General features: G+C 38.3%; 1 protein-coding gene across 5 annotated transcripts in view; it reads left to right on the top strand.

Moving 5' to 3' along the window:
- Positions 1–19,382, top strand: part of TLK1 (tousled like kinase 1) — a 166,493-nt gene that overhangs the window by 37,402 nt on the left and 109,709 nt on the right. For all 5 annotated transcript variants that reach the window (XM_031651351.1, XM_031651352.1, XM_031651354.1 and 2 more), the window contains one exon: positions 6,099–6,217. In XM_031651351.1, coding sequence (XP_031507211.1) covers positions 6,099–6,217 — 119 coding nt within the window. Of the gene's footprint in view, positions 1–6,098; positions 6,218–19,382 lie in introns of those variants that run through there.

Here is a 19,382-nt window from a genome sequence, read left to right as displayed (position 1 = left end):
CAGGCGCCCGCCACCTCGCCCGGCTAGTTTTTTGTATTTTTTAGTAGAGACGGGGTTTCACCGTGTTAGCCAGGATGGTCTCTATCTCCTGACCTAGTGATCCGCCCGTCTCGGCCTCCCAAAGTGCTGGGATTACAGGCTTGAGCCACCGCGCCTGGCCATTTTTTTTTTTTTTAAAGAAAAAGTGCTCTCATTCTACACCCAGGCTGGGGTACAGTGGCACAATCATGACTCACTGCAAACCTGTAAGTCCCAGGCCCAAGTGCTCCTCCTACCTCAGCCTTCTGAGTAGCTGGGACCATAGGTACATACCACCACACCTTAGGTTTTATTTTATTTTTTTATTTTTGTAGAGACAGGGTCTCCCTATGTTGCCCAGGCTGGTCTTGAACTCTTGGGCTCAAACAATCCACCTGTCTTGGCTTCCCAAAGTGTTGTGATTACAGATGTGAGCCACTGCGTTTAGCCTACAGATCAATATTAACAGATGAGGCCAGGCGTCGTGGCTTATGCTTGTAATCCCAGCACTTTAGAAGGCACAGGTGGGCTGATCACTTGAGATTAGGAGTTCAAAAACAGCCTGGCCAACATGTTGAAACCCCGTTTCTACTAAAAAAAAAATACGAAAATTAGCCAGGTGTAGTGGCATGTGTCTGTAATCCCAGCAACTTGGGAGGCTGAGGTGGGAGAATCTCTTCAACCCAGGAGGCGGAGGTTGCAGTGAGCCTAGATCGTGCCACTGCACTCCAGGCTGGGCAACAGAGCAAGACTCCGTCTCAAAACAAAATTTAACAGATGAGTATTTGTAATAGATTTTGATAATAGGAAACTCCAATTAAGTGAGGTTATTTGTTGAGGTGCTGTCTTCTCAAAAAGAATTTCCTTCTTTTCTTAGCAGACTTTTATTTAAAAAAAAAAATTTGTGTGTGTGTGTGTGTATTTATTTATTTATTTTGTCATACATGGTCTTCTCTTGTCACCCAGGCTGGAGTAAAGTTGTGTGATCTCGGCTCACTGAAACCTCTACCTCCCGGGTTCAAGTGATTCTTGTGCCTCAGCCTCCTAAGTAACTAGGATTACAGGCACCCACCACCACGCCCGGCTAATTTTTGTATTTTTAGTAGAGATGGGTTTTCACCATGTTGGCCAGGCTGGTCTTGAACTCCTGACCTCAAGTGATCCACCCTCAGCCTCCCAACGTGCTGGGATTATAGATGTGAGCCACTGCACCTGGCCTATTATGAAATATTATACTCATTATTGTATCTTGAATTTTGTCAATAAAAAGTTTGTAGAAATTGTTTCTGTATCCAGCCTGGGTGACAGAGTGTCTCAAAAAAAAAAAATACTTTCTGTCTTGTTATGTAAGTATCTATATGATTTTGCCTATTGGCCTGCAAAGACTAAAATATTTGTGACTGGGCCCTTTACAGAAAAAGTTACAGATCCGTGTTCTACAGAAGTACTTCTGAAACATGAATGTATGTAGTAATTACTGGGGATCTTGTTAAGATGCAGATTCTGGTTTGGTTGGTTTCTGGAGGAACCCATGATTTTGCATTTCTTAATAAGCATCTTGATGATACAGTTGCTGCTGGCTCATGCACTGTAGTTTGAGTAGCAAAGCTCTACTGTTTAGGATTAGCATTTGCTGAGCACCTATTATGTGCCAGGAATTACACCAGGGGCTCTTGCGTATATTGCCTCTTTAAAATATCTTATTAGGGCCGGGCACGGTGGCTCACGCCTGTAATCCCAGCACTTTGGGAGGCTGAGGTGGGCAGATCACGAGGTCAAGAGATCGAGACCATTCTGGTCAACATGGTGCATCCTGGCCAACATGGTGAAACCCCGTCTTTACTGAAAATACAAAAATTAGCTGGGCGTGGTGGTGCGCACCTGTAGTCCCAGTCACTCAGGAGGCTGAGGCAGGAGAATCGTTTGAACCCAGGGGGCGGAGGTTGCAGTGAGCCGAGATCGCGCCACTACACTTCAGCCTGGCGACAGAGTGAGACTCCATCTAAAAAAGAAAAAGAAAAAAAAAACAAGAAAAAACTAATTAGAAGATGTTAAGAATTAAGGAAAGATTGTGCTTTTAAGAGTTTTTGGTTAGAAACCCATTGATGCTTGGGTGCATAATTTCCTGTAAGACTTCATGGAAGAGGGTTGAGGTCCTAGAGGAAGCTATACATCTGAGAAAAACAATAGGAAACAAAATATATTATTATTTACTGATCCAGATCAAAAGCAGGGCCTGATGCCCTTATCTTCCATGGTAAATTTCAGTGTGCCATCAACCAGTTATCAAGTCAAAGAGTAGGCATAGTATATAGCACATACATACTTTATAAATATTTTCTTCCAATCTGTTGTTTGCCTTTTCATTTTGTAACCATGTTCTTTTGAACTAGCACCATTTTAAATTTTTGACGAAGTCCAATTTATTGAATTAAGAACTTGTAATTATTATTTGAGACAGGTTCTTGCTGTGTCCCCCAGCCTGGAGTGCAGGGGCGCAATCTTGGCTCACTGCAGCCTCGACCTCCTTGGCTCAAGCAGTCCTCCCACCTCAGCTCCTTAGTAGCTAGAACTACAGATGCGCACTGCCACACCCAGCTAATTTTTGTATTTTTGTAGAGATGGGGTTTTGCCGTGTTGCGCAGGCTGATCTTGAACTCCTGAACTCAAGTGATTCTCTTGCCTTGGCCTCCCAAAGTGCTAGCCTGTAATTATTATTTTTTTAAAATTGTGGCAAAATGTAAAATTTACCATGTTAACTATTTTTAAATGTAAAGTTCAGTGGTATTAAGTACATTCACATTGTTGTGCTACCATCACCACTCTTCATCTGTAGAAATTTTCCGTCTTCTCCAGCTGAAACTCTGTACCCATTAAATACTAACTTCCCATTCCACCACACCCACCAGCCCCTGGCAACCACCTTTTGTGACTGACTTATTTTACTTAGCATAGTATCTTCAGAGTTCTCCTGTTGTAGCATGCCCCCACATTTTCTTCATTTTTCCGGCTGAATAATATTCCATTGTATGTAGATACCACATTTTGTTTATCCATTCATCTGTTGATAGCCACTTGGATTGCTTCTACCTTTAGGCTAATGTGAATAGTGCTGCTGTAAACATGTTTGTACAAATACCTGTTTTAGCCATTGCTTTTGCTTGTATTGGTTATATACTCAGAAGTGAAATTGCCGGATCATATGGTAATTCAGTGTTTCATTTTTTGAGGAACTGCTATACTGTTTTGCACAGTGGCTGCACCATTTTATGTTCTCAGCAGCAATGCACAAGGATTCCAATTTCTCCACATCCTCACTAGCACTTGTATATTTGGGTTTTAGTTTTTGATAACAGCCATCCTAATGGGTATGAAGTGGTATCTCACTGTGATTTTGATTGGCATTTCCCTCATGATTAATGTTGACCATCTTTTCATCTGCTTATTGGTCGTTTGCACACCTTCTTTGGAAAAATTTCTATTCCAGTCTTTTGTCCATTTTTTGATTGGGTTTTTTGTTACTGAGTTGTAGAAGTTCTTTATATATTCTGGGTATCAATCCTTTGTCAGATACGTAATTTTCAGATTTCCATTCTGTGGGTTGCCATCTCACTCTGTTGATTATGCCCTTTAGGTGCAAAAGTTTTTAATTTTGATTAAGTCCAACTTACCCATTTTTATTCCTTCCTTCCTCCCTCCCTCTCTCCCTGTCACCCAGGCTGGAGTGCAGTGGTGCGACCTTGGTTCGCTGCAGCCTTTGCCTCCCAGGTTCAAGTGAGTCTTGCCTCAGCCTCCTGAGTAACTGAGATTACAGGCACACACTACCATGCTCGGCTAATTTTTTTGTATTTTTAGTAGAGACGGGGTTTCACCATGTTGGCCAGGCTGGTCTTGAACTGCTGACCTCAAGTGATCTGCTGGCCTTGGCCTCCCAAAATGCTGGGATTTCAGGCATGAGCCTCTGCAGTTGGCCCTATTTTTTCTTTAGTTGCCTGTGCTTTTGGTGCTAGATCAAAGAAACCAGTGCTAAATTGAATGCCACGAAACTTTCTCCATATGTTTTCTTCTAAGAGTTAGAAAGTTTTAGGTCTTATATTCAGGCATTTGATCCATTTTGAGTTAATTTTTGTATATGGTTAAAGTAAGGATCCAACTCTGTTTGTTTGCTTGTGGATATCCAGTTTTCCCTGCACCATTTGTTGAAAAAACTGATCTTTCCCCACTGAATGGTGTTGGTGTTCTTACTGAAAATCATTTCACATGAGGGTTTGTTTTCTGGTCTCTCTGTTTTATCCCATTGATCTATGTATGTATGTATGTATGTATGTCTGTCTTTATGCCAGTACCATATTCTTATTTTTTAAATGTGATTTAATGTTTTCAAAATAGTCCTGTGCCAGGGAAGGATTGATAGTTTTTTATAAAGCAAAACTTCAGTAGATTGTAAGTTTCAGTGCTAAGCTTAAGACTTGACAGACCTGGCATATAATAGGTGTTTGATTTGAGAATCATGTTTGAAGCCAAAGGAGGTCTGAAAAGAAAACAGAAGGCCATGGGGAATATTTGCAGTTAAGAGAGAACAAGAAGGTGATGAGGGGAACAGGTGTAGCTGAATTATGAAAACTAGAACTGTTTATGTTTTTGCTTTGGTTTTTCCTCTCAATAAAGGAATAATATACAGTTTCTGATGTAATAGCAAGAAGAGAAAAAATGGAAGCATTGATGATACTAAGGATGATGTGGTTATAAACCAGTTTAAGGGAAGAATTAAATGATAGCACAATAAAATTGAAGCTATGGTAGACTTCTAAAAAGACATAAGCGAGGGCAGAAGGAGACAAGGAGTGAGCAGATGCCAGAGAGGTAGGGTACTTGTGAATACAAGATTTCTTAGATGTCAAGAAGGAGTGAGGTCAAAAGCAAGTGTTAAAGCCTTTAGCTTTTAGAGGGATTTACTTCTTTTTTTGAGCTAGAGGAAGTAGACAGGGGAAGGTATATTTTCAGGTACAGGGATCCAAATAAGCATGAAAGAGTGGCCACCATCCATCTAGTCCTTTGTCCAGGTGAGGATAAAAAGTAAGGCAATTTCAAAAGATAAGATCTATAGGAATAGTTGTTAACCTTTAGGAGAGGAATGTCAGGATGTGTGGAAGGGGGCTAGTATAGTTCAAAAATGTTCCCCAAGTCATTCCGGATTCTGGCAATATCCTTACCTGCTCTCTTTGAGAGCCATTCATTTATGTCGCTTCTAGGGTTTTTGTCAGAATTAGCAGACTTAGATAAAGTAATTTTTAAGAATTTGTTTGAACTTTATCTAGAATTTGGAGTACTTTAGTCTGCGTAATAACAGTAACATCAGGGTGTTAAATTTTTCCCCTTAATTTTCACGGTGGTTGTTTAATAATAAGTGTTACTTCAGTCATCTGTATGTATGATAAACGTGTCTGTGTTTCATTTACCTGATGGAAACCTAAAACTCAACCATACAAAAAATCTTAAGGATTGTGACAGTAATAAAACAGTTCTTTATAGTTTAAAATGTAGTTATATAAGATATACATAAAATAATTAAGTGATAATGTCACATAGTTACAATTCTGGGTATGCTTAGAATAGGGAGGTTGCATTAGGAGAGTAGTATTTTTTAAACTATGGACCCATAGTCCATTATTGGTTTATGAAATCAATTTAATTGCTATTTACTACTGTCACCCCACCCTTTTTTAAATGGACTGGAATAGACTAGAAAATAGTTGTTGTACAGGACTCTTACTACTGCATTGCAGTAAGATTAGGTATTCTGTGAAACTTTTAAATATATGAATGTTTGTAACTGTGTATGAATTAGATGGAAAATACATTTCTTTCTGTGAGTTGCAGCCAAAAGTGTTGGAAATCCATTGTAGGATGTTTTGATAAATTGATGTGTGCATTTAAAAATAAAGTCTCTCAATTTCATCTGCTTGTAGCATTCCTAAATTTTTAACGTCTTAACTAATCACATATATATATTTGTGTAAGTATAAAGTATACACACATACATATATATGTGTACATATGTATATTTTTTTTCTTAATAGGTGCAATGGATGAGCTTCATAGTCTGGATCCAAGAAGGCAAGAGTTATTGGAAGCTAGATTTACTGGAGTTGCAAGTGGGAGCACTGGGAGTACGGGCAGTTGCAGTGTTGGAGCTAAAGTGAGCAAAATTTTCATCTTTATTTGACAGTCTTTCTTTGTATTAAATGGTCTAAAATAGTATGTAAAGGATTCCTACATATGTGCTTAACAGCAAATGTAACTTTTATAATGTATAGAATAAGATCAGTGTTCATAAACCTGTTTTGAATATAGTATACCATATGTCAGGGGCATTAGGCATTATGTTATAATACAGCATAATATGTTTCAGGGATAAAAAGGAGATCGGTAGATTGTACTGCCAGTCTCCCACAATATACTTCCTTACCCTACCTGCCCTTATTATCCATGGTCCTATCTGTACATCTAATCCACTGTTTCTAATTGCTGCATAAAACTTTAATAGCGTATATCTTTTAGGCCAGGAGTCCTCAACCCTGGGCCGAGGACCAGTGCTCGTCCTGTTAGGAACCTGGCCGCACAGCAGGAGGTGAGCGGCAGGAGAGTGAGCAGTACTGCCTGAGCTCCACCTCCTGTTAGATTTGGTGATGTTAGGTTCTCATAGGAGCATGAACTCTATTGTGAATTGCGCACATGCGAGGGATCCAGGTTGTGCACTCCTTATGAGAATCTAATGCCTGATCTGAGGTGGAATAGTTTCATCTCTAAACCATTCCCCATCCCACCCCACCCCCTATTTTTCATTGAAAAATTGTCTTCCACGAAATTGATCCTGGGTGCCAAAAAGGTTCGGTATCTTTGTGTTCAGCCTTTCAGTGATAGACCCAGATTGTCTACCTCAAACTGTGATGAGTTTTCATGTACTTGGGCTCTTACGGACCTTTGTGACCATTTATGTAGAATGTATTCCCAAGAGCACAATTGCTAGATCATAGGGTATGTATAGACTAAAATTGGATAAATAGAAGGTTGCTGTTCAGAACAGTTGTACTAATCTGCATTTTCAGCGGAGTGCATGAGTATTTCTGTATTTCCATATCGCAGAAACACTTGACACCATCCACATTCCTCATCATTTAAGTATAAAATATCTTTTTGTTTTACTTGTACCATCAATTATTTTGAGAATTTCTTCTTCTTCTTCTTCTTCTTTTCTTTTTTTTTGAGGGAGTCTCACTCTGTCGCCCAGGCTGGAGTGCAGTGGCACGATCTCATCTCACTGCAACCTCCACCTCCCAGGTTCAAGTGATTGTGATTCTCCTGCCTCAGCCTCCCAAATAGCTGGGATTACAGGTGCCCACCCCCACGCCTAGCTAATTTTTAGTAGAGACGGGGTTTCACCATGCTGGCCAGGCTGGTCTTGAACTCCTGACCTCAGGTGATCCCCACTCACCTCGGCCTCCCAAAGTGCTGGCCTTACAGGTGTGAGCCACCACGCTCGGCCTATTTTGAGTATTTCTTTGTGTGCTTGTTAACTTGTTGGGAGTCTTAGAAATTATTTTAATTCTTTGTCTGTTTTTATATTAGTATTACTTTCTTTTTTGAACTGATTTTCCCATGTTCCATGTATATTCTACATGTTGATTTCTTGTTGACTTCATGCATCATAAGTAACTTCTCCCACTTTGTCATATGTCTCTTACTTTGTTCATGGTCTCTGTTGAACTGGAGTTGTGTGAATTCATAGCACATTGAACTTTCTAAATTTGTTGTAATCAGTCTCACCAATTTTTTGCCTTACGGTTTATACCTCCGAAGTTTTGACTAACCCTTGGTATTTAACAAAAATAAACATCACCATTAACCATTTGGGTCAAATGGACTGTTTTGTATTTTTATATTTATAAGTTATTTTACTACTAATTTATAGACACAGGAATAAAAGTATTATGAAAAACAACTTTATTAGATATTTTAATAAGAATTACATTGCACACCTCTTTGTATCAAGTAAATTTTGGCTCACAAACATAAAAGATGAAAGAATACTGTGATACGTCCTTTGAGCATAATGAGGTGGTCCAGAATATGGTTGCAGAATATTATATGATGTAGTCCTTATTGCGTTTTCTTTTTTTCCTTATAAATATATTGTTCAATTCATTGATTCTTGAATTTGAGAAAATTCGTCTAGGTTTATGTTATCTGATTATCTGGGATTTTACAAATAGTATCACCACCATCAACTTCAGAGTCTAGACATGCTACTGTTGGTGTTTATTTTCTGATTCATCTAATAATTGTAAGATGTATTCCTCTGTCATTTTCTTCTCTTAGCCATCGTGGGTGGAAAATGAAAATTTTTGAATTCTTTGGTGGAGTCAGTGAAAGCCAAGATTAGACTACAAAGATGGTATTCTAGTCTTTCAAAAATATTCTTAAAAGATGAAGCAAGGTGAAAGATGATGCAGTACTTGAAAGATAATGGAAGGCAAGAAGAAAAATGAAAGATGATTTATTTTACTATTGCACCATCCTTGTAGGTTATTAAATCTGTATTTTTCTGTTGTTTCCATAACAAACGAAGTAAACTTAGGTGTTTAAAACAACACAAATTTACTATAGTTTTGTAGGTTAGAAGTCTATTACTAGTTTTATGGGCTAAAATCAAGGTGTTTATAGGTCTGTAATTCTTTGTGGAGGCTCAAGGAGAGGGTCAGTTTCCTTGCCTAAAAGTTTCTTCTTTTTTTTTCCCCCTCTGAGACAGGGTCTGGCTCTGTCACTCAGGCTGGAGTGCAGTGGGGTGATCTCGGCTCACTGCACCTTCTGCCTCCCGGGGTCAGGTGATTCTCCCACCTTAGCCTCCCCAGTAGCTGGCACTACAGGTATGTGCCACCATGCCCAGCTAATTTTTGTATTTTTAGTAGTGAAGAGGTTTCACCTTGTTGCCCAGGCTGGTCTTGAACACCTGGGCTCAGGTGATTTGCCCACCTCGGCCTCCCAAAGTGTTGGAATACAGCTGTGAGCCACTGCACCTGGCCACCTTTTTTGGTTTCTAGAGGCTGCTGTGTTCTTTGGCTTGGCTATTCCTCCAGTTTCAAAGCCAACAACAGCCCATCTCCTTGACCATTCTTCCAAAGTCACATCTCTGACAACAGTCTGGAGTGGTTGGGTCTCTACTTTTATGTACTGATGTGATTAGAGTAGACCAACCCGGATAATCTGGGACAATCTTCCCCAACTCAAAAGCCTTACCCTTAGTCACTTCTGCAGAGTCCTTTTTTTGCCATGTTAAGGTAATATAGTCACAGGTTCTGGGATTTAGGGCGTGTGTATCATTGGGGAAATTATTCTGCCTACCATACACCATCATTCTTCATTTTTTTCTTTGATTTTTTATTTTGTTTTTTAGTATAGTTGGGAATAATTGATGAAAATAATAAGTAATGATGAAGTAATTCCTAGTATGTGATAAATTCAAAATATAGGAAAAATAAGATCTGTGAGATTCCATAATATATTTTAGATTTATGAAAGGGTCCATTTGACATCTGATACTTGCAAGATAGAATGAGTTTTATTCTATTAACAATAAATATAATTTTTGTTTTTTGGGTGATCCCTAAGAATAAAAGTCCTCAAATATCAGTCTTTACAAATACTTAGAATGGCTCAAAAAAGAAATTCAAAAACTAAAAATTGATCTCATAGACCTTGATGGTATTCTAATTGTTAAAAACTGCTTCTCCATCCCTGGGCCATAAAGATATTCTACAGTTTCTGTTATTAATTTTGTAGGTTTACTGTCATACTTGCTCTGTAATCCATCTAGGGTCAACCTTTTATATAGTATTGGTAGTGATCCAGTTTTATTTTTCTCCATCTAGTGAACAAGTTTTCTCCACAGTGCTTCTTAAATCATCTTTTTTTTTTTAGTGATTTGTGATGCCATCTTTATCATACATATGACTTACATAATTAACACATATGATTTACATATATTTGATAAGTGTATGTGGGCCGGGTGTGGTAGCTCATGCCTATAATCCTAGCACTTTGGGAGGCCGAGGCCGGTGGATCACTCGAGATCAGGAGTTCAAGACTAGCCTGGTGAACATGGTGAAACCCCATCTCTACTAAAAAATACAAAAAATTAGCTGTGCATGGTAGCAAGTGCCTGTAATTCCAGCTACTCGGGAGGCTGAGACAGGAAAATTGCTTGAACCCAGGAGATGGAGGTTGCAGTGAGCTGAGATCACGCCATTGCACTCCATCCTGGGTGACGAGAATGAGACTCCATCTCAAAAAAAGAAAAAAAGAAAGTACATGTGGTTGCCATGTATATATAGGATATAGGTTTGTCTCTGAAATGTCTCTGATGTCCCAGTGGTCTGTGTTCTTGTGCTCCAATATCACGTTAAAAATACTATCATATTTTGGTATGTCTTTTTTATATGGTAGAGTAAAATCTCTTGTTTACTCATTTTCTAGGGTTGACTTTGTTCTTTATGGATCTTTAGTCCTTCATAAAATTTAAGCATCTCTATATTCTTGATAGCATTTGCGAATTCTTCTATTGTAGCTTTTTTGTGTCTTTTTCCTTAAAATATTCGAATGTAATTCTAATTTTGAATGCATTCAATTTGTACATTACTTTAGAGACTACTAGCATCTTTGTAAGATTAGGTTATCCTATTTAAGTACATGAAATGTCTCCCTGTTTATTCAGTTCTCCCCATAGACTTCTTAGGAATTTTTGGCTATTAGATCCTTTAAAGTTTGTTGTTAATCTGTTTTTAATTATATTTTCTAGTTGATTATTGCTGGCTTAGGATGCTTTTAATTTTTATAGTTTGGTCTTGTATCTGGCAGTTTTGCTGTTGTTCTCTTTTATTGTTTGTAATGGTTTGTTGGTTCTGTAGATTTAAGAGAAATAATTATCTTCCAAAAATGATAGTTTAATCTCTTATACCTTAAATATGTATTTTTTCCTTATCTTGGTCATGACCTTGAATGCTGTGTCTTGTTCTTGTCTTGAAAGAGGAATTGTCTGAAGTTTCTTCATTAAGCGTAATGTTTGCTCTAGGTTTCAATTATGTAACTATGCCCAAATTAAAGAAGAGCTTTTTTATTCCTGGTTAGTTAAGGAGATTTTGTTTGTTTTAAAAATTATAAATAGTTTTGAACTTAGGAAAGTCTATTTTCAGTGTTGATTAAAAGACTCAGGTTTTTCTCCTTTGGATTATTAATATGATAATCTAATAGATTCTTAAAATGTTGAACCTTGTTTGCATTTCTGGGATAAACCATACTTGATATGATGTACTATTTAAAAAACACTTATCAGGCCAGGCGTGGTGGCTCACACCTGTAATCCCAGCACTTTGGGAGGCCGAGGTGGGCAGATCACGAGGTCAGGAGTTTGAGACCAACCTGGCCAATATGGTGAAACCCTGTCTCTACTAAAAATACAAGAATTAGCTGGGCATGGTGGTGTTCACCTGGGGGCCCAACTACTCGGGAGGCTGAGGCAGGAGAATTGCTTGAACCCGGCAGGCGGAGGTTGCGGTGAGCCAAGATCGTGCCACTACACTCCAGCCTGGGCCACAGAGCGAGACTGTCTCAAAATAAACCAAAACCAACCAACCAACCAACCAACCAACCAAAGAAAACCCCACCATTTATTGGATTTAATACATGATTAATTATTTAGGATTTTTACATATATGCTTTAAGAGAAATGAATGTGCCAACTGGAAGAATGTAGTTCAGTGAGTTTTGACAAATGTATACACTTATGTAATCTACATTCCTCTGAAGATACAGAACATTTTCATTACGCTACCATATCTGGTTTATAATTCACTATCACATTAGCCTCACAAAATGAACTGGACCCCTTTCATTATTTTTGTTTTTTTCAGCATCCTGTATATGATAGGAAATGTTCATGAGAATATGAGTAGACACTTGTAAAACTATCTTGGCCTGGAGTTTGTTTAGAATGGAGACTTTTTTTTTTTTTTTTTTTGAATACAGGGGCTCACTTGTCACCCAGGCTGGAGTGCAGGGGTGTGATCTTGGCTCACTGCAACTTATGCGTCCCAGGCTCAAACAGTCCCTCCATCTCAGCCTCCCAAGTAGCTGGGACTACAGGCGCTTGCACCATGACACTCGGCTAGTTTTTTGTTGTTGCTGGACTTTTTTTTGTAGAGACCAGGTTTTATCACGTACCCAGACTTATCTCAAACTCTTGACTGAAGCGATCCACCTGTCTTGGCCTCTCAACGTGCTGGGATTATAGGTGTGAGCCACTGTGCTCAGCCAGGGAGATCTTTTACTGTCATTTTAATTTCTTTTTTTTTTTTTTTTTGAGACGGAGTCTCGCTTTGTCGCCCAGACTGGAGTGCAGTGGCACGATCTGGGCTCACTGCAACCTCCACCTCCCAGGTTCACGCCATTCTCCTGCCTCAGCCTCCCGAGTAGCTGGGACTGCAGGCACCCGCCACCACGCCTGCCTAATTTTTTTTGTATTTTTAGTAGAGACGGGGTTTCACCGTGTTAGCCAGGGTGGTCTTGATCTCCTGGCCTCGTGATCCGCCCGCCTCGGCCTCCCAAAGTGCTGGGATTACAGGCGTGAGCCACCGCACCTGGCCTAATTTCTTTAATATTTAGTTCATTAATTCATTTCATGTAAGCTTTTAAACTTATTTGTATATATTTATAATACTTTTAAAAACCTCCTTTGTTACTTTCTTCTTCATATTCTCCTTTTCTGTTCATTCTTGCCAGAACTTTGTTTAATGAATATTTCAAATAAACAAATTTTTGTTTTAATGTTTTTCACTTTTTTTCTTCTCCCTTTTCCCCAGTGATTTCTGCCTTCATAATTTACTTGTTATTTTGGATTTGCTTCTGTGGCTCTTCTTCCAGCTATTGAATTGAATGTTTAGTTTATTTACTTGTATATAGACATAATTAACATACAATAAAATACGTAGCTCTTATGTGTTTGGTTATGGAACTTTCTCCCCACGGTTTTTATTAAGGTATAATTATCAATTAGTAAAATTACCCTTTTTTTAACTGTATAGTTCTGTTGTAAGATTTGACAAATGTATATAATTGCATAACCACCATCACAATTAAGATATTAAATAGTTTATTTCACCAAAATATTTTCCCATACCCCTTTGTAGTCAACTCCTCTAGGTTGCCTCTGGCAACCACTGATCTGTTTTCTGTTCTTTTAGTTTAGGTTTTTAAGAAATGTTATATAAATGGGTACATATTGCAATATGTACCTTTTTGAGTATGGCTTCTTTTAACTTAGCATAATGCCTTCATTTGAGATTGATCCATGTTGTTGGATTTGGACCCTTTTGAATACTAAATAGTATTCTACTGTATGAAGATAAACACTTCTTTGTAGTCCATTTTCTGTTTATTTTTTGAGACAGAGTCTTGCTCTGTCGCCCAACTGGAGTGCAGTGGCACAATCTTGGCTCACTGCAACCTCCACTTCCCGGGTTCAGGTGATTCTTGTGCCTCAGCCTCCCGAGTAGCTGGGATTACAGGCATGTGCCCCCATGCCCAGCTAATTTTTGTATTTTTAGTAGAGAAGGGGTTCACCCTGTTGGTCAGGCTGGTCTCAACTCCTGACCTCAAGTAATCCGCCTGCCTTGGCTTCCCCAAAGTGCTGGCATTATAGGCATGAGCCATCGCGCCTGGCCTTTTTAGTCCGTTTTCTAGATGAGGAACATTTGTGTTGTTTCCAGTGTTTTGATAATTAGGAATAAAGGTATTGTAACCATTTGTGTATTCAACCTCCTGAGCTCAAGTAATCCTCCCAACTCAGCCTCCCAAGAAGCTGGGACCACAGGTGTGCACCACCACGCCTGGCTAATGTTTTGAAGAGATAGGGTTTCATCATGTTGCCCTTAGATTTGGAAATTGTTTAGTGTAAGTAATACAAAAAACAAAATATAGAACACTTCCATCCCTCCAGAGTTGTCTTCTGCCCCTTTCCAGTCAGTTCCCTCTTGTCAAACCTTTTCCCCCAGCTCTTATCTAATTTTTGTCACTACACTGCCTGTACTTGGATTCCATATACAGTAAATGAAAGTATGTAGTATATTCTTTTGTGTCTGGCATCCTTTATTTAACATAGTATTTTTGAGATTTATCCACGTTGTTGCTGTTTTAGTAGTTAATTCTTTTTGTTGATGAATAGAATTCCATTGTGTGAATATACCACAGTTATGCATTTAGTAGAGTGGTATTTGGATGTTTTCATTTTGCCTGTTATAAGTAAGATTACGATAAACATTTTGGTACAAATGTTTTGGTAACATGTTTTCATTTCTCTTGGGAAGATACTTAGCTGGATAGATGTATATTTAACTTGATAAGAAACTGCCAGATTTCCAAAGTGTTTGTACCTGTATAAAAACTTTGTTCTGCATCCTCCCTGACATTTTGTTGTGATTCTTTTTCATTTTAGTGTAGTGGGTGTGAAGTAATATCAGCTCGTTTATTTTAACTTTTCTTGTTTCTTGATTAATGCTATCCCTCCAAGAACTGCTGTTGTAACTGTTCCGTAAGTTTTGATGGGTGCTATTTTAATTAATGTTCAGATCTGTATATTTCATAATTACCTTTGTTTCCTTTTTAACACAAGGGTTATTAATATAGGATATTTTGAGCTATCTTTTGTTATGGATTTTCAATCTGTTGCATTACAGTTGGAAAGTAGTTTGTATGACATCAGTCCCTGAATGTGCCTCATTTTAGAAACATTTCATATCTGATAGCTCTTAATTGTATTTGTTCAGATCTTAAGACATCTCCTTGTATTGTCAACTTGGTGTATCTTTTTCTGAAGGAGGTGTGTTAAAATATTTAACTGATGATTCATGTATATCTACTTGCCATTCATTTGTTTTTGCTTGATACATTTTGAGGCAGTATTTTTACATGTGTATCTCTTGTTCTATTCTTTTTATGACTGTACACTACTTACTGTTAACTTTAGCTTTCTTTTGGATATTTGTTTTAGGTATATAGTTTTCTATTTTATTTTTGCTCTCTTTAAATGTGTTTCTTGGGGCTGGGAGTAGTGGCTCACGCCTGTAGTCCCAGCACTTTGGGAGGCCGAGGCAGGTGGATCACTTGAGTCCAGGAGTTCAAGACCAGCTTGGGCAACATGATGAAACCCTATCTCTTCAAAACATTAGCCAGGCGTGGTGGTGCGCACCTGTGGTCCCATCTTCTTGGGAGGCTGAGTTGGGAGGATTACTTGAGCTCAGGAGGTTGAGACTGCAGTGAGCTGAGATCATGCTACTTCACTCCAGCTTGGACGACAGAGTGAGACCCTGTCTCATTAAAAAAAAAATAAATACATGTATTTCTTGTAGACATCATACGTTTTTTGATACAATAGGAGCGTTCAGCTCTCTTAAATGGTGAGTTTTGTTTATTACATTTTTTGTAATTATTATTTTCTGACTCAGTTCTGCTATCTGTTGCCTAATGTCGTCTTCTTGTACTTTATGTGTTTTCCATTGGACAAATGTGAATTTTTTTTCTTGATGTTTTAAAGTTACATACTCTATTTGTAGTGTTATGACAGTATACTCAGTATAGTATATGAGTGTAGAGTGTCATTGTAACACCAAAAATGCTCTTTCAAACTGCATTCCTGTGGGTTTTTTCCCTTTAAGATTTTTTTTACTACTTTTTACTTTGAAAATAATCTATACCTATAGATAAGTTGAAAATGTAGTATAAAGAATGCCATCATATTCTTTATCTAGATTTAAAAGATGTAAACAGTTTTGCTTAATTTGTGTTCATGTACATCTTTACCATCTTTCTCTGGTATTGCTGTGGTCTCCTGGCTGCTGCTGTTTTTTGTGTTTTTTTTGTTTTTGTTTTTTTTTCTTTGAGAGAGGGGTCTCACTCTGTCACCCAGGCTGGAGTGTGGTGACACAATCTTGGCTCACTGCAGCCTCTGACTCCCAGGCTCAAGTGATCCTCTTGCCTAAGCCTCCTGAGTAGCTTGGACAATAGGCAAGTGCCACCATGCCTGGCTAAGTTTTTTGTATTTTTTTTTAGAGATGAGTCTCACTATGTTGCCCAGGCTGGCATTTAACTCCTGGGCTCAAGCAGTCTGCCCACCTTGGCCTCCCAGAATGCTGGGATTACGGGCATGAGCCTCTGTGCCTGACCAGCTCCTTTTTTTAATTCAGTTGTTATAATTCATTATTGTCTTTGAAATTCAGATTGTCCCAAATTTGGCCAGTGGAAACTCCTTCACATGGTCACTTTAGAGATCTTTTATCAGTCTTTGGTTTTCAGACACAAGACATTTCTGGCTTACCTCATCCATTTCTGCGTTGAATATGAGCAGACATTCTCCAAGGATTCCTGGTTCATTTTAGTGAATAATGGTACTTAGGAACCAACATCTAGGTGCTAGTTATGCTTGTTGTTATAATACATAATAGTCTCTTAGAAGAATGCCAGCTAATATAGAATCAGAACACTCATCATTTGGCATCCCCAATGTAATTATTAAGGCAAGGATCATCAATGGATGCTAATACCATTTAATAAAATGTTTTCAAGAGCAGTATACTTACAAAGTCCTAATGTTTTACCCCATAGATTAGTTATTACAAAAGAGAAATGTGTTTAAAATGGACACCATTTCTCACCACCATAATAATCAAGATCAGACTTTTCATTGGCATATTATCTCAGAGAATCTGACATTGTATGTGCCTCCTAAGGTGGTGCGGTAGGAGTTACACAAATCACCTCTGTTTTTAATGCTGGAAATATTTGATTTGAATTTAATTATGAGACAACACTCCTGGGACACTGCTAGACAACTGGCCTGGACTCATTAAAGTATTCAGTGCCTTAAAGAACAAGAGAGGTAAATGGAATTGTTGTAGATTGAATGAGGCTAAAGAGACATAGCTATCAGATGTAGTGTGTGAATCTGAATCTTGATTTGCTCCCGGACTGGGGGAAAACAGTTATAAAGGACATTTTTGTGACAATAGGGGAAATTCGAGTATAGGTGTATGTTGGATGAAGATACTGAATTAATGTTGGTTTTACTCTTTTGTCTTTTGGGTAAGTTGTAATTTTAAAAATTGATTTAAGAGCAAATATGGGTGAAGCTACAGAATGTATGACAGTTGTGACCAATGACTCCTGTAATGTTTAGAGTGATGATGATAATGTGCTTGTGAGATGCAGTATTATTAGGCAAATTTTAATAATAGTAGCATCAAGAGTTTGTAATTTGGAAGTAAAAATGAATCTAAGGATCAAATTGCTGGTAGCGACGGTGCTCTAGGAGAGAGGGGCAGGGAGAAAGGTAAATACCTTATCTAGGAGTATTGATTTATCCATAGAGAAAATTAGAGCAGTATATTTGCTGAAAGCAAGAAAGTGAGCACAAGCAACAGATACTGTACATAGAGGCTTCGTTTTTTGTTTTTCTGCTTTTATTGTTTTTAATTGATAGAGTAATTGTACATATTTATGGAGTACAGTGTGGTATTACATGTATAGACAATGTGTAATGATCAGATCAGGGTAACAAGCATATCTGTCATCACTTCAAACATTTATCATTTCTTTGTGATGGGAACATTCAAAATCTGCTCTTCCAGCTATTTGAAGATATACAATAAATTGTTGTTAATTATAGTCTTCCTATAGTGCTATAGAACACTAGGACTTACTCTTGCTTTCCAGCTGTACTTTTATATTCATTAATCAACTGTTGGCTGTCCCCTCCCGCCTACTCTTCCCTACCTCTATTCTGTTCTCTACTTATAAGATCAGCCTTTTTGGTTTCTGCATATGAGTGAGAACATGCAGTATTTATCTTTCTGTGCCTGGCTAATTTCACTTAACAGTGTCCTCCAAGCTCATCAATGTTGCTGTGAATGAGAGAAATTTTTTTAATGATGAGATAGTATTCCATTGTGTATGTATACCAGATTTTCTTTATCCATTTGTCTGTTGATGGACACTTAGATTGATTCCATACTTCAGCTATTATGAATCATGTTACAGTAAACATGGGAATGCAGGTATCTCTTCAGCATATTGATTTCCTTTCCTTTGGGTATACCCAGTAGTAGGATTGCTGGATCTGGTAGTTCTATCTTGTTTTTAAGGAACCTCCGTATTTTCTTCCATAATGGCTATACTAATTCGCACTTCCATCAGCAGTGTAGGAGGGTTTCCCTTTCTCTGCATCCTTGCTAGTATTTGTTATTTTTTGTCTTTTTTTTTTCTTTTTTGAGACGGAGTCTCGCTCTGTTGTCAGGCTGGAGTGCACAGTCTCGGGGCTCACTGCGACCTCCGCCCCTGGTTTCAAGTGATTCTCCTGCCTCAGCCTCCTGAGTAGCTGGGATTACAGGCGCACGCCACCACGCCCAGCTAATTTTTGTATTTTTGGTAGAGATGGCATTTCACCGTGTTGGCCAGGCTGGTCTCAAGCTCCTAACCTCAAGTGGTCTGCCCGCCTCAGCCTCCCAAAGCACTGGGATTACAGGCATGAGCCACTGTGCACAGCCAAGCATTTTTTAATATACCTGTTAAAATTTGTATGGTTTTTGTGTGGTTCTTCTTTCAAGAAATGTCTTTGCCCATTTTTAGATTGGATTATTTATTGTTTTGCTGTTGAGTTGTTTGAGTTTCCTGTAAATTCTGGATATTATTCCCTTCTCAGATGAATAGTTTACCAATCACTTTCTTCCATTCTGCAGGTTGTCTCTTCACTTTATGATTGTTTCCTTTCCTGTGAAGAAGCTTTTTAGTTTGAGAAAATGCCATTTGTCTATTTTTGCTTTTGTTGCCTGTGCTTTTGAGATCTTCTTCATAAAATCTTAACCTAGATCAATGCCCTGAAGTGTTTCCTCTAAGGTTTTTTCTAGTAATTTCTTAGTTTTGGATCTTATATTTAAATCTTTAACCCATTTTGAGTTGAGTTTTGTATACAGTGAAAGATAGGGGCTAGTTTCATTTTTCTGCATATGGATATCCAGTTTTTAATGTTCCCAGTGCCTTTGTTGAAGATTAGTCGGCCATAAATGCATAGATTTATTTCTGGCTTCTATTCTGTTCCATTGATCTATGTCTGTTTTTATGGCAGTAGCATGCTCTTTTGCTTACTGTAACATTGTAGTATATTTTGAAGTGCAGTAGTGTGATGCCTCCAGTTTTATTCTTTTAGCTCAGTATTGCTTTGGCTATTCAGAGTCTTTTGTGGTTTTATATGAATTTTAGAATGC

The sequence above is a fragment of the Papio anubis genome, chromosome 10, assembly GCF_008728515.1.
Source record: "Papio anubis isolate 15944 chromosome 10, Panubis1.0, whole genome shotgun sequence".
NCBI classification, from domain to species: domain Eukaryota; kingdom Metazoa; phylum Chordata; class Mammalia; order Primates; family Cercopithecidae; genus Papio; species Papio anubis.
The sequence above is the reverse complement of the archived record's forward strand: the minus strand, read 5'-3'. Positions and strand labels throughout refer to the sequence as shown.